This window comes from Ochotona curzoniae, unplaced genomic scaffold, assembly GCF_017591425.1.
Source record: "Ochotona curzoniae isolate NIBS_2020 unplaced genomic scaffold, NIBS_Ocur_1.0 contig_4612, whole genome shotgun sequence".
Classification (NCBI taxonomy): Eukaryota; Metazoa; Chordata; class Mammalia; order Lagomorpha; family Ochotonidae; genus Ochotona; species Ochotona curzoniae.
This window is the reverse complement of record NW_024466343.1, coordinates 5,756,661-5,771,423: the sequence shown is the minus strand read 5'-3', so window position 1 is coordinate 5,771,423 and position 14,763 is coordinate 5,756,661. Positions and strand designations below refer to the sequence as shown.

General features: G+C 36.3%; 1 protein-coding gene across 1 annotated transcript in view; it reads left to right on the top strand.

The window, feature by feature from the left end:
* SLC44A5 (solute carrier family 44 member 5) overlaps positions 1–9,399 on the top strand; it is a 73,849-nt gene extending 64,450 nt beyond the window's left edge. Inside the window, exons 20-22 of the mRNA XM_040987249.1 lie at positions 1,251–1,335; positions 8,265–8,397; positions 9,291–9,399. Of these exons, the coding sequence (XP_040843183.1) occupies positions 1,251–1,335; positions 8,265–8,371 (192 nt within the window). The 3' untranslated portion in view covers positions 8,372–8,397; positions 9,291–9,399. The remainder of the gene's footprint in view (positions 1–1,250; positions 1,336–8,264; positions 8,398–9,290) is intronic.
* The last annotated feature ends 5,364 nt before the right edge of the window (positions 9,400–14,763 follow it).

The following is a 14,763-nucleotide window of genomic DNA, read 5'->3' as shown; positions in this document are numbered from 1 at the left end:
TAAGAGCTGGCACCTTACTTTGGAGCTGCTATCACAGAAATAGCATGGATTGGGTGATTTAGACAACAGAAATATATTCCTCACCTTTCTGGAGATTGAGAAATCCAAGATCAAGGTGCCAGACAATTCAGTCCTCACCATGGTGTTCAGAGACATAATACATACTCCTGTTTGTGTTCTTAGAAAGGCACCAATCCCACATGGGGATAGCAGCCCCATGCCTAACTACCTCCAGCAAAGCCTCACCTTCAATTTCCATTGCTTTGGAGATTAGAGGTTTCTGGGGGACCACAGCTTAAACCTTAGCACCCAGGTCTGATTGACTCTGTGACTTACTAATAACAGCAAAATAAAAACCAGAAAGGAACAGAAGAAAGAATACTAGTTAATAACATCAGTCCTATTTTGTGTCACCTTCCATTCTGGTTCAGAGACCTGATTCCTTGGAAACAACCTCTGAGACAGATGATCATATGCAGAAGGCTATTAGAAAGGTCTCTCCTGAGATAAACAATTCCTAAGGAAGTGAGGTAGAAAGTGCGGGGCAGCAGGATAAGCTGACCCAAGTTTATGACCTCAGACGTAATTGCAGGAAGGTCTGGCATAACGAAAGTCCTTTTTATGCAGTGTCAGGCAGCTGTTGGCCACACGCAGAGCCATGGTGTAACCTTGGGAGAGGCAGTTCCCTGCAGGGAGGGCAATTCTAAGTCAGAGAAGCACTGAGTTATCAGCAGCCCACATTAATATCTCGGGATGGGTGAGGAAGCAGAGCGAACGATCTGGGTGGAGCTGTGTGGTATAGATTGCAGTATATTAATTCAATCCACATGCTGTATATACTGTTATCACTCACATTCTCTGTCCATCACCACCACCATTTTCTGTGGAAAGTACAGAGAGGTTAAGCAATGGTGAGGAGTGCCTGTGCAATGAATCATAACCAGGTAGTGTGTGTTCTTAACCCCTTATGTTGTATTGCCTGAATGCACAGTGTCCTATAAATGGAATGTTTTTGGTAGATACTGGGGCAGGGGAGCAAGCTTAATAATGGGAAGATAATTTAGTACATTTGGTTTTAATCTGAAGAACACACAAAAGCTTTATTATTGAATACTTTGGCCTCTTTATTGAAACCATTTCTAACAAAGTGCTTCAAGAGCTCTGTCATCATGGCTTTTGTATATACCTTCTATTACTGTTCTTCCAGGTAAGTCAGTGACATATCGGTTCTCTTCTTTACTTATTTACAGACTGTCACTTTTGGATCTTACCTAATTGCACATGGCTTCTTCAGCGTCTATGCAATGTGTGTTGAGACAATTTTCATCTGCTTCTGTAAGTACTCAGTATGTGTATTTTCTGCAATCCATGGAGAAGCAAGAAGATGAGGACTGGCTTTAGCTGGCTAGTGGAGTGACTGCTACCTGGCTGCAACTGCACAACAGTGTGTGCAAGGAAACCATGTTTAGTAGATGACTTTTAAACCTGAACAACTGAGAAATAATATTTGTAAGACAAAAAAAAAACCCAATACTGTATGACTTCATTTATACGTGGGATATAAAACATTGAATTTCTAGAAATAGTGGAAAGGGTGGTGTCCTAGTCCAAGAGGGAGAGACCAAAGGATAAGGAAAATAAGGAGATACTACCTAAAGGGTACAAAGCTACAGTTACAAGATGTACAAGTTTTGAAAGGCCAACGCAGGTAGCATTAGCTATAGTTAATACTGTATTGTATGCTTAAATTTTACCATGAGACAAGGTCCTATGTATTTTCACCAAAAAAAGCATAAATAATTGTGAGATGATGTGGTCATAATTTCACAAGGTATACATATTTGAAAACATTGTAGACAATATATGAATGAATATATAATGCTTATTGTCAATTATACCTCATATCTATGAAGAAAATATAAAATTATGAAATAGTAGCCTTTAAGAGCCAAGAGAATGGGATTTGCAAAAAACAAAGAATCAGCTACTGAAATGAACCTCAGATTATATGAAGCGTAGCTGGCATGAAATTATTTTTCTCACTTCTTCACGTTTTTAAGTTTAGAATAATTAAATGCTTATGTTGTGCTTTATTAATATAATTGATGACATAAGTAGACTTTAGGAACTGGATTTGGAAAGTCTTTAAAGAAAACCTTTATAGATTCTAATAAATCAGTGTCTTCAAAAGATACGCAGGCAAGTTTATACCAGGCAACCAGACAATGGATCAAGTTTTTAGAGGAATATGTCTCAGAGGCAGGTAGATTAAATTAGAGAACTGGGAATAAAATATTTTCTTCAGAGCTTCTATCACTTGATCCTATGCTTTGTCTCTTTGTGTGGTGTGCATCTCACGTACACAAAATGGATGCTTGATATGAATCTAGGATCCAAGAATTTCTATAGAATGTGGTGCCCAGCAGGAACTTCAGTGGGCTCTCACTTTCATTGTCACATCAGTAGGTAAAATAACAAAATCTGCTAGCCATACAGCTATATGTCCCAAGAGATGATTTCTCTGATACATTACTCTTAAGAGAAACAGAGGAAAAACAGCCCCTGACAAGGCATTTCTAAGTAATACTTTCATAAGATGGCATAAGATTTGTTTTTGTTTTTGTGTACAGTAACCCACAATGTCAACTTCATCCTGGAGACAGAAAAGGTGATTGCAACTATAGAAAGATGCATTCTAGGAAAAACCACCAAGAAAGTTGTCTGTCCTTTTTTATTTTTCTGGACATGTCAAAATTCACTTTTAATAACAGAGCAAAGAAAAAAGAACGCTGTGTATTAGACTTCTTCATCTGGCTTTAGGTGGAATTGGAATGTTTGCATCGATCCCTAGTACCTCTGGTTTGTTAACCACATGTATCCACTCCAGTTCAGGTATGGAGTGAAAGGAGCCCTGGAAGACAGCAGTGCCTAAGTCACAGGACATCAAGGCTTTGCAATGCCTAGATGTCTTCTTACGGGGCAACACTTGAGAGGCCTCTGGGATCGTCCCCATTCCAATCATTAGAGAAAATATCTCATAATATATCTCAGGCAATGTCCAGAACCTGCCAGTTTCTAGTCTTTGGAATCCTAAACTAACTGTGTGGATTTTATATTTTGAATTTAGGCAATAAGGAATGTTTTCTACAAATCTTCATTAATCCAAAACCATTTTTTTAAGGCAGGTATAATAGCAGCTTTATTCCTTATGTGGACATTAATTTCTTTCATCAAACTCATGACTCTGATAATAAACAACAAGGATAACCATGTTGTATTTTTTATCCCTCCTCAGCTATTACTGTGGGTAACATTATACTCTTTTAAAAGAGCATTCCTCTTAAGTGATACCCCAAGCCAAACTGATTGTGAGGAACTACATTTTTACTTTTTAATATATATTTGTATTTTTCCTGGATACAAAACAGTGTTTTTTAAAGTGCTGTCTATTTTAAACCCTCCACTTACAGAAACACAGCATCTTTTTAACATTACACAGGATTAAGAATCTTGGTTTTGGGCAGAGAAAAAAGTAATTGTAAATGATTATTAATGTGATTCAGACCAGGCTTCCCACCGGTACCTCAAGGGTAATGATGATATAAACATGATCATATGATATGATGCATAAATAAGATTAAGGACAAAAGAACAGAAGTTTTCAATGTCATGTTCCTTTCTTCCCTTTTCATTTTGTATGCAAGGAAGTTCACCATGAGGTCTAATATAAAAATGTGCTAAATCAATAATACATCCATTCCCAGAACAGCTTAGTTCTGCATGTACTTGCAGGGAATAGATTCCATGCAAACGTCTCCTTACATCTTAGAATCAGTTCTAGTGTTCCTCCCACCAACCACCAAGCAGACTGAGTGCTCAGTGAACATGACATCAGCCTAAACAAAGTAGGAAAGTAAATTCACAAATTATAAAAGTCAGAAAGCACTAGTATTAGCTTTCCAAAGTCGTTTTTTATTCATTATAGAAACAGGAAAATGGCAAAAACAAACAAACAAAAAGAGGTAGGGAACTCCCATGTAATCTCTGGGCCCACTCTCCAAATGCTCACAGGAGCCAGATCTGAGCCTAAATCAGGACAGCAGTAATTAAATCCAAGACTCCCACACAAATGACAGAGACCCAACTATTTGAGCTATCTATCACCAGCTCCTTCCCTGGGTCTGCACTAGCATTGGTAGTAACCTGGAAGCTGAAACCAGAGTTGACCGCCATTTGCTGATTGGAAGCATCTTAATCCTTAGTGCAAACATGTACCTCTGATAGTAGCTTGAATGTAATCTAAAGGGAACATTATAAGAATTTGGGACAGGATGCCTTGTTGTAAACAGGATCATTGGACCAGGTGTCAAGGGGCTGTATGCTCATCTAATCCTCGGAGCTTTCACTTTACTTTGCTGGTCATTAGATGCTTCATCTGTTATGTAAAGATGTGGGCAAGCATTCAAGTGAATCTAGAGATCGATGCTGTGACACAGCAGGTTGAGCCACTGCTTACAACAGCATCCCACAGGGGAGTGCCACCTACAGATCTGGCAGCTACTCCACTATGATCCAGCTTCCTGTTAGTGCATCCTAGGAGGAACAGATGATGGCTCAAGTACTTGGGCCCTGCCACCCACTTGGGAGACCTGGATGGTGCCTGTGGCTCCTGGCTTCAGCCTGGCCCAGACATGATTGCTGCAGTCATAATGGGGAGGAACCAGTGGATAGGAGATTCATCCTCTTTCTCTCTCTCTCTCTCTCTCTCTCTCTCTCCCTCTCTCTCTCAATCTTTCATGCTCTGTCTTTCAAATAAATACGTAAGTCTTTTAATTACTGTACACTTGCAAGCTCAATGATTGCATCTGTTATAGGGCTAGTACACTTTAACAACTTGATATTTGAGGATGCAACCATTTATAATTTTGTGAAATGAAAAAGGAAAAAATGAATGGAACTAAAGATCATTGTGCTAACTGAAATAAGCTAAATACAGGACATAGGCGGTGTGTTCTTCCTCTTACAGGGAAGTTAAATAGATACAGTTTATTTGAATTTAAAATAATGATTACAGAGGCTGGCAAAGGAGAAAGAGCAGGGCAAGAGAGAGCAAGATAATGGATACCAAAGAGCAGTCAGGTAGAGGTATGAGGTTTTGGTGTTCTATAGCTCAGTGGGACAAACCTAGTGTACAATAACAGACCACATTCTGTATTAAGATCTTGAAGAAAGGAACTGGTTGACCGCAAACACAAAAATAAAGAAGTGGTAAGTCTAAATGCTTAATATGACTGGTTTATGATATATATGATTGCACAGAATCCATCAAAAATGTACAAGCATTTAATTCAGCAACAAATTAAGTCTCCAAATTGAAAAAATGAAATAATAGACATGAAAGATCTTATTAATAGCTAAATTCTCAATATTAATCCTCTTTGGGGTTGAAACGGATTGGTGGAATCTTAGTACTTCCGAGCAGGGTTGAGGCATCTTGCTTTATCAATTATCTGCACCTTAGCAGCGTGGGTTTGTGTCACATGTGACTTTCTAACAGATTTCTCTGATTTTTTTCCCCGCTTGATTCGCCAATTTACGCAAACATGTATAATTGTCCTGCTGTGACTCGCTGCTTTTGCCCTGCTTTGGCTGCTGCACATACAGGTGAAGATCTGGAAAGAAATGATGGATCTGCAGAAAAACCCTACTTCATAACCCCTAACCTGCATGGAATTTTGTTCAAAAAGCAACTCGTTCCCCAGAAGCAGAAAGAGCAGAAAAGCTCCAAACAGTGTCACTAACTTTTAAGTTGAGGCTTTGTAAATGAGGTCAACTGTAACTTGAAGATGTTGATTTTGAGTAATGTAACATTTCTGTACTATTTCACATAGGTCAGCACCTGATACCATCTAAGTTATCAGGTTTTTGATGACAATGGCCTCTGTGAAGTAGAATACCTTTATATGCAGGTCCCGGCTGCAGAGCAAAGTGTTAATGTCAGACCTTTTTAAAAATCTATAGCCGAGAATGTTTCAATCCCTTTTATAACTCAGTGTGCTGTTTCCTTTGCAGCACTTTGATAGCCTTCCTTTTTATAACTGTATATTTGTAAAGGATATTCAGGCAATTTTTTGAAATGTGTAATCAATTAGCCATAAAAATAATGACCTATAGTTAACCACCATATGGTACTAGATTTGTAAATATGGTGCTATGGTTACATTTATACTGTTCAAGCTGGTGGACAACTCTCTAAACTGTGATTAAATGTGTATGAATGGTTCCCTAGGGAGTATATTTCAGTAACTTCAAGTTTATAGCAAACAGTTATTAATGTTACACAGGTTCTGCAGAGAGCATTATTGGATTAAAATTACTGTAAAACTTTTATAGCCGATCCTTTAGTAGCGAAATTATATTTAAAAGTTGAACCTAAGTTCTGGAATGTCATTTTCAATAATAAGAATTTCTGGCTACTATGAAAGCTTATTGGAGAAAACTGAAAATGCCACATAATTTATGATTTTTGTCTCTTACTCAAATTTCCTGTTCCCACCAAATAGAAGACCGGTATGGATTTGTTTCAGAGAATGATTTGCCTTTTCTTGAGCATACCTGTATTTCCAGATTAAAGAAATTGTATAGCTTTGTTCTATAAAAGGTTTCATTTTAGCTCAACTTTCAGTGAGGAATGAGAAAAGATAAGTAAGGCACTTTAAGTGTGTACCCTAAGGAAGAGTGTTAGCCCTCCACCAGGTACCTAATCTGGTTCTTTGATAAGGAATTTACTGAGCATTAGGAAATCTCCCTGCAAGGTTCCGGAGAAGAGTTCTCACCACACCCGCACCTGCTGGACAGAGCAACAAGCCAGTTGCTGAGAGCCATGCCTAAGTCTTACCTGGCGGAGCAAAGCATGAATCAGACACATTGTACCTTGCCTGTCAACCTTACATATGCAAACGCATTTGACATTGCTAACAGTTTCAAGATGCACTCCAAAAGAAGCACTGACTCTGTTAATGTTTTTGACACTAGACTTGTTTACAAGCATTATTTGTATATGGATAGAAAGGAACATGCTGATACAATGTGTTGGTCTGAATACAATCTACACATCTAAGAACAATGTCAGAAATGTATTACTGTGTGACAAATTACTACAAGTACTGGTTTAATTATCTTGAAGTATAAGAACTTAGATTAGATGGACTCTTAGGCAGTTAACTAGCAAAAAGTTAATTAATAGGGAAATTTTCAGAATAGTGGTGCATTCCAACTTGTTCTTGGCTTACTTTCTTGAGATTATTGTAGTCCAAATTATAATGTGGTTGTGCATTTTGACAAAATGCCTTTTTCACTCTCAATCTGTTGAAGCAATGAAGAGAGATAACCTGTTTTCTAGATTATTAAATCTAGATCACTAGATTTTCTAGTTAAATAATATTACTATTTGTTATTAAACAGTTAGAAACCACAACAAAGATCAGTTAGAATAATGATCGCTAACAGAACTTGTTAAAAGTACAGACGCCTATGCCCTACTCAAGAGACTGTAGTAATATGGGCCACCCTATGAAACCTTATAAAGTTTCCAGTTGGTTCTGATACACATAAAAGTTGGAAACCAACTTGAATAAAAATGTACATCGACATGTGAGAAAAATGTTTGTTTAACCAAACTCTAGGCTTAAACTAGAAGAAAATATTCTCTGTTTATTACTGCTATTTGTAACTGTAATGCATAGGGTAAAAATGTGTGCTGTTTTTCAGAAGAAATTTAAAAGCTGCTTTTCTACAAAGCAATTAAACGCATAACTACTGTGAAAGGAAAGAGTACTATTGCATCTTGTAGTTGAATGGTTGAAATTCTGTATGGCAAAATTTTAGAAATCTTAGTTTTCAAGGCTGTACTATTTACAATGTTGTCAGCAAAACCAACAGAGTTTTGAACAAATGTGTTAAGTTACAAAATAAATTGAGTCCTAGAAGGTAAAATTTAATTCCTCAAGCATGCAAACTTAGGAGTATGCAATGCTAGCAAAATCTGACCTAGATAAAATCATTTTTTACTATCATAATAACAAGGGCTGATCATTTTATCATACCTACATTTACAATAATGTGAATGCCTGTTTTGTAAAAAGTGTGCTGTTTTGTAAAAAGTGGTATTTTAAATTGCTGTAAGACAAATATGCAGCAGAGGGCGATATTACTTCTCTTACAGCATTGCTTTGCTATTTACTCTGTGCCATTCTTCCTCCTAGTGGAAGATTTAGACAGAAACAGTGGCACTGTTACAAGACCTTATTTCATGACTGGATCTTTGCTGAAGATTTTGTTGAAGGACGATATAGGAACTAAGCGCCAGTAGAAGAGCAAACCGATCACCCTGGAGCGGTCTGTTACCTTTCTCTACCTGCTGTGTCTGCACCACTAGTTTCTGTGTTTAGCAACACTGCTGTATTCACAACCTTGTTGGCTTGCATTTGCATGTTTTATACCAAAGCTTATATGTAACATGTGAAGCCATCAGAAGTCCCAAGGGAATTGTGAATAACATGGAACATTTTTATATTGAGATCTTTTGTTTTGTAATTCATTTTTAAATAGAGTGGCTTGGATGTTTTGAAAAAACCTACTGAATATGTTAATATTCTTTTAAATACTAAAGTGAAAATGATGCATTACTTAAAAGGATAGCTCCTAGTATATTTTTTAAATTACAATTGAAAGACTTCTGCAGGGAAGATTGGAAAACAAAGTAAAAGAAAAGTTTTTAAAACCTTGCCCTCTCCTGTTTGACAGTCAACCAGTAAAAGGATTGCCTGCTCCAGACTTTGCTAAGTATAGAAATGTTTCCTATTAAGCAAATTGCCCATCATCCAGCCTTTACTACTTCATCCTCTGACAAAGTGCCTTACTGGCTGTGCAATATTACCTACCCAGCTTTTGTGGGCAAGTTTACAAACATTGTTTAAAAAAATTTAAAACCTGCAATGCTTAATGATTAAAAACAAGTCTTCTTACATTTGTTTTCCTGCTTGGCTCACTGATTGGAAACTGCCTGTCATTTTAGCATGTTTGATAGCCTCGCTATTAGAATATACTGTGCAGCATAAGCAATTTTCCTTGCTCCTAGTGGACATTCACTAATGTGTACTATACGCAAGAAAAAAAAAAACTGAAAAGATGCTTGTTAGGTTTGTGTTTAAATAGAAGTTTAAAATGTAATCTTTTCTATAGTAGACCTATGAAAAGACAGTAAAATCACATTTCTTGGTGTTTTACAGATTGGAAGGGAAACTTCTAGGAGTTACAAAGGGAAACTACCCCTCAAGAGGGTACTCACAGATGTCATGTCCTGATCAGCTTCATAATAAATTGTTTATTTTCACTAAAGCTCGTTCTATATATGTCATTTCATTTTTGAACTTTTGATATAAAATAATCAGCTTACTTAATGTTACTGGCTAATGTGAATAAGAATCTGGTTTCTTACTCAGTTTTTAATTTTACTAGTAAAGAAAATTAATTCAGTCTGTTACTTATTGCTACAGAAAGAGTTCACAAGAAACATTTGCTTTTACAGAATATCAGTTCCACAATGATAATTGTGACAACTTTGTGAATCAATCATAATGAGTATCTATGAGTTTATCTGTTATCACATTTCTTTAAATGTGACTAGAAACTTTTGTGCCAAAAATAAACTCACTTGAGCACTTGACATTCTGAGCTCTATAATCAGTGTACTTCTGCTGTGCAGAAATATTAGGAACATATTGTCTAAGTATCTTTGATAACAAAAACTGTTTAATATTTAATGAAATTTGCTGCTATACATTGTTTTAAACCAAATTTTCTTCTAATAAAGATTTAGATAAGAAATAATTGTGTACCTTTTTGTTTAAGATAGAAATGATTAAAACTTTTGTTTTTAAACCCCACTATGCCATGACAATATCTTTTTAAGATTTTTTTAAAATAATGTATTTGAAGGATAGTGTGCAATGGCCTTTTTAAAGATTTGTTTTTATTTACTTAAAAGGCAGAGTAAAGAGAGGAAAGAAGAAGGGAACGAGAGAACTAGAGAGCTCTTACATCTGCTGGTTCACTCCCCAAATGGCTGCAATGGCTCGGGCAGAGCCAGGCTGAAGCCAGGAGCTGGGAATACCACTTGCCATCCACTTTGGTGGCAGGGTCCCATCATCCATTGCTTTCTCAGATACATTAACACTTGTGTTGAAAATGAAGTAGCCAAGACTCCATTCTAACATGGAATGGGATCATCCTACACACTGGCTTACACAGTATCCTACCATGCCACCATCCTGATGACAGTACTTTATCTGTACCTAATGCCTAAGTTATTTTTTTTAATCTGGGCTTATCTTTTAAAATTGCCATTTTCTTTGACACTACCAAATCAAATAATTGAAACTCATCATTTATCCAAAGAAACTCCAAGCTAAATGAATGTGACTTGAAAAAAAGTCTTAAACTAATTTTTCTTTGTTTTAATTTGCCAAAAATATGATCAATCCCTCCTTTAGTTTTCCCCATATTCAGGATAAAACTTTCATCATCATCAAGGCAGAATGAGTTCAGAGAAATAAAAAGTGTGAACACTAATAATTTTCCAAAGTAATATTTACTGTTCTTATCACTGGATTATCTCAGGCTACAATTTTTCTTATGCTCATACATACCTTAAGGAATATACAAGAGTTAGTATTTTGGTGGAATTATAGATTAAACATTCAAAATTTAATTTCATTTATGGTTCAATGAGTCTCAAAACATAAAGCAATGTTTTTAGACTTTTCAGTGTTCTTTTAAAATGTTCTAAATCTAATTAGATATTTGTTAATATGCCTAATAATTCTTTTCTTATTTAAAATTGTAGCTTAACTTCCAGAGGAAATTAAAATTGTTTTAGATTTTAACATCTTTCACCTTTGGATAATATATATATATATAAAATATTGGATAATATATATATAATATTGGATAATATTGGATTATATATATATATATATATAAAACAACATGTGTGCAACCAGACTGATTTATTTTTTTTCTTTGTGCTTGAAAAGTTTAAAAGGAATTGTATATCCACGTAGTAAAGTCACACAATGGAACATTCCATGGGCTTATTAACTGTGATGTGATTATTATCTAGGCTGATGCTGAGAATGGGCTTCGTGCAGTAATCCCAGACTTTCCTTCTAGTATATAGCTGAGCAGCACTCATTCCAATGTGTGTTGTTTCACTTTTACAAGTGGAACCTCAGGAAATTGCTCTTAAATTCTAACCAGGCATAGTAATTATCTTCAGTATTATCTGGTTCTGGATTGGAGAACATGCTTTATAAATCAGGCTTTCTTGGCATAAGATACAGGGACAAAATTCAACCAAAATCATTATTGCAGACCATAGTATGTGAAATGGTACCTTAAGGCTTTGTCCAGTTTCATGCAAATATTATCGTTGAATTTTTGAAATTTGTAATATTTTTCATGTAGATATTTTTATGAGGATACAATTCAATAAATCATTAATGAAAATACATACTTTATCAACATAACAGATGCATTTTCTACTGAAATTTTACAGATTGCAAAAATTGTTTTTTATATGAGCTATCTAATTCTGCTTACAGTCTTCCTCTGTCCTTTTTCTTCCCTACTTGCTAGTTGTTGAATTTACCTAATGCATTGTTAAACCTGTGATTGTGAAGTGAACCGAAAGTATGCTGTTATAGCAATTTAAGAAAAGAAAGGAAGGCGGAGGGGTTCAGAACGTGGACAGAAGAGAGGATAGGCTGGGAAGTATCACTGTGCTCTTAAATCTGTATTGGGAAATATATGAAATTGGTTCACTTTAAACAGATAATTTAAAATCTACAAAAAGAAATTAAGCCCTATAAGCTTATGATATAACTCATTATTCAGGAATATAAAATGGATAATATATGTTAATGTACATATACTATTTATTATAAATAGTACATACACTATTATTATATTATATTATTTATAGTATATACACTATAATGTACATACACTATTATTAAACAGATAATATATGTTAATAATGTACATACACTATTTATACATTACATGCACACTGAAAAACATATCATGACTCAATTACTTCTTTCAAGTTCTTTCCCAAATACCATGTTTTTAGTTTGGGGGCTAAAATGGGGAGTAAAGACAACCATTATTTATAGTGTTTACCGAACCTACCATCACTTGGAAAATAAAGCCAACACCCCATTAAGGCAAATGTGATCTTAGTTATGAAAATTGATTACAACCTTACACAAGGTGTGGACCGAGGATATCTGTCATGGGCCCTCTTAAAATCAGGCCAGACAGAACCACCATCTTCTTCATGTACAACTTTCTAATAATCTGGACTAAAAGGTTATATATATATATATATATCTTATACTATATATTATATATATAAATATATATTTTATATATGTATTATATGTAAAACATATATGTGTTTTATATTTATATATATAAATATATAATATAATATATAATATATAATATATTAATATTAATATATAAATATAATATATAATATATTATATAAAACCTGGCAGTAACATTTATAATGGTTTCTGTGCCAAGGACTGGTACATGCTATATTTAACAACCTTAAATTCATTTTTTAATTTAAAGTAATTCCCCCTTTCATCTTTAAATCTAACTTGTGTTGGCTTCTCTACTTGCCTGGATCTGAATAATGAAAATAAATGAGTAAACTGCAAGTAAAAAAAAAAATGTCATCTACCACTGGCTCAAAAACATGCCATATTTGTGGTTGACAAAGGTGTGAGAGGATTATCAAAGAAGAAAGAGTTTTTGCATTCTGCATAAAAATTAAAGAATCTAGACTTGATCCATGATTCTAAAACCATGGACTTTCCACGTTTTTGTAGTCATGAATGTGCACTGTAGCATGTGTCTGCTCAGAAAGGAGAAAAATGAGAATAAGATGTTGGGAAAACCATCGATACCCAGAAAAAGAATAATAAAGGGGGGAGATCCAAGAGGCCAATATGAGAGGAAGTGGTGTGTCTCCTGAATCCAGATCATTAATCTACTGAAAAAGAAAGTCAGCAAAGCAGAAACTGGTAACTAAGCAAATAAAATATATTTTACTCCTCTGGTAAGCAGCAGTGAAGCAGACAGTTACAATAAACTCATCAGATAGATGCACTTAGCTCAAACAAAAAATGATTTATGATTTAAAGATTAGAACAGAACTGCCTCTTTTTTTGCAGTGTTCTTGTATGTCGGCCAAGCTTTCTGTCATGAGTTGGTATTTTACTCTTTCAATATGATCGCTTTCAGAATTTTTCTTATTTCCTTCTTCCCAACTTGGTCTTTTCCTTTGTCTTATTTCATTTTTCCTTGCCTATTAGAAACCACAGGTCTACGAAGGATGGGGTACACACAGGGGCGGGGAGAATGAAAGGTCCATAGATGAGTTCTGAACAGCTCTGGGACTTGAGAAAAGTCTAAGGAACTGGCTGACTGAGCATGGTGGTGATTCACATGGGCTTTAGAATTGGAGACAGAACAAGCTTGGAGGCCAAAGTCATCCTGTCGTTGTAGATGATGGACGAAGTACTTCACTGTTTCAGAGGCTTTTTCAGCTCAAAATTGAAGCGGACCTCCTCACACTGCTGAGATGATCTGAATTGTACTCATTACCGGGGGAACATAGACGGTGCTGAACAACTGCTAATAGGGATATGTTCTTGACCAAGTAATTTCAGCACCATTGATCATGTCACTTTACCACCCACTTTCTACCTCAGCAGGAGGCTTGTCTGGGCTTCTCTGAGAAGCTAGGAAACAGCATCCTTGTAGTGGGAGTCCCCTCCCATCCCCATCGTTGCACCCAGGCCAGAGTTAGCAAGAACGATGTCTCTGGGGTGGCATTCCAGCCCAGTGTGAGATTTGTTTAACCCAGTTTGAATTCTTTGTTTGCAGATGATGTGGCTCCTTTTGGGTAGGCAACAGGAATTTCACTGAAATTCTAGCTGTCCTGACATTTACTTTCTCCTTTTCTGTTTTAATTCTGGCATTATCTCAGATTTGTGACGCTGGCAAATTGGATGGCATTTTTACAGTCCTTTAACCTTTACTTTTTCTCCAATAAATGACAAAAACTGAGTTATAGTGAAACTCAATTCTGCATAGCCAGGTGGATGTAGTGCTTAGAACTGAGGCCATGGAGCCACTCTACCCATCTGGCAATGATTTTCCTCTGAGAGCTTTGTGCACCCAGGTAGGCTGGTGGAAAGACTTGTTTCATTCTGTACCCATTCACTGGCTTGCTAGACAGGAAGCCCTGGATAAACTTCAGCTAGTAGTATCTTGAAGACTATTTCAGGTCTGATAGTTGGGTTCCAGTTTTACTGAGGTGAAACAAGACAGCCTTCCCAGTCCTAAATAAAATCAGCACAAAAGATGCCAGGCTTAACAGCACTATTCCTGGGTCAGCCTAGCAGCTGAGGTCCTCGTCTTGCATGCTCTGGTTTCCCAAACAGGCTCTGGTACTAATCCCAGTGGCCCCATATCCCATTCAGCTCCCTACCTGTGGCTGGGAAAGGAGTGGAGGACAGCCCAAAGCCTTGGGACCCTGCACGCACGTGGGAGACCCAGAAGAGGCTCCTGACATCGAATAGGCCTTTGAGGCCACTTGGGGAGTTAATCATCGGACTGAGGATC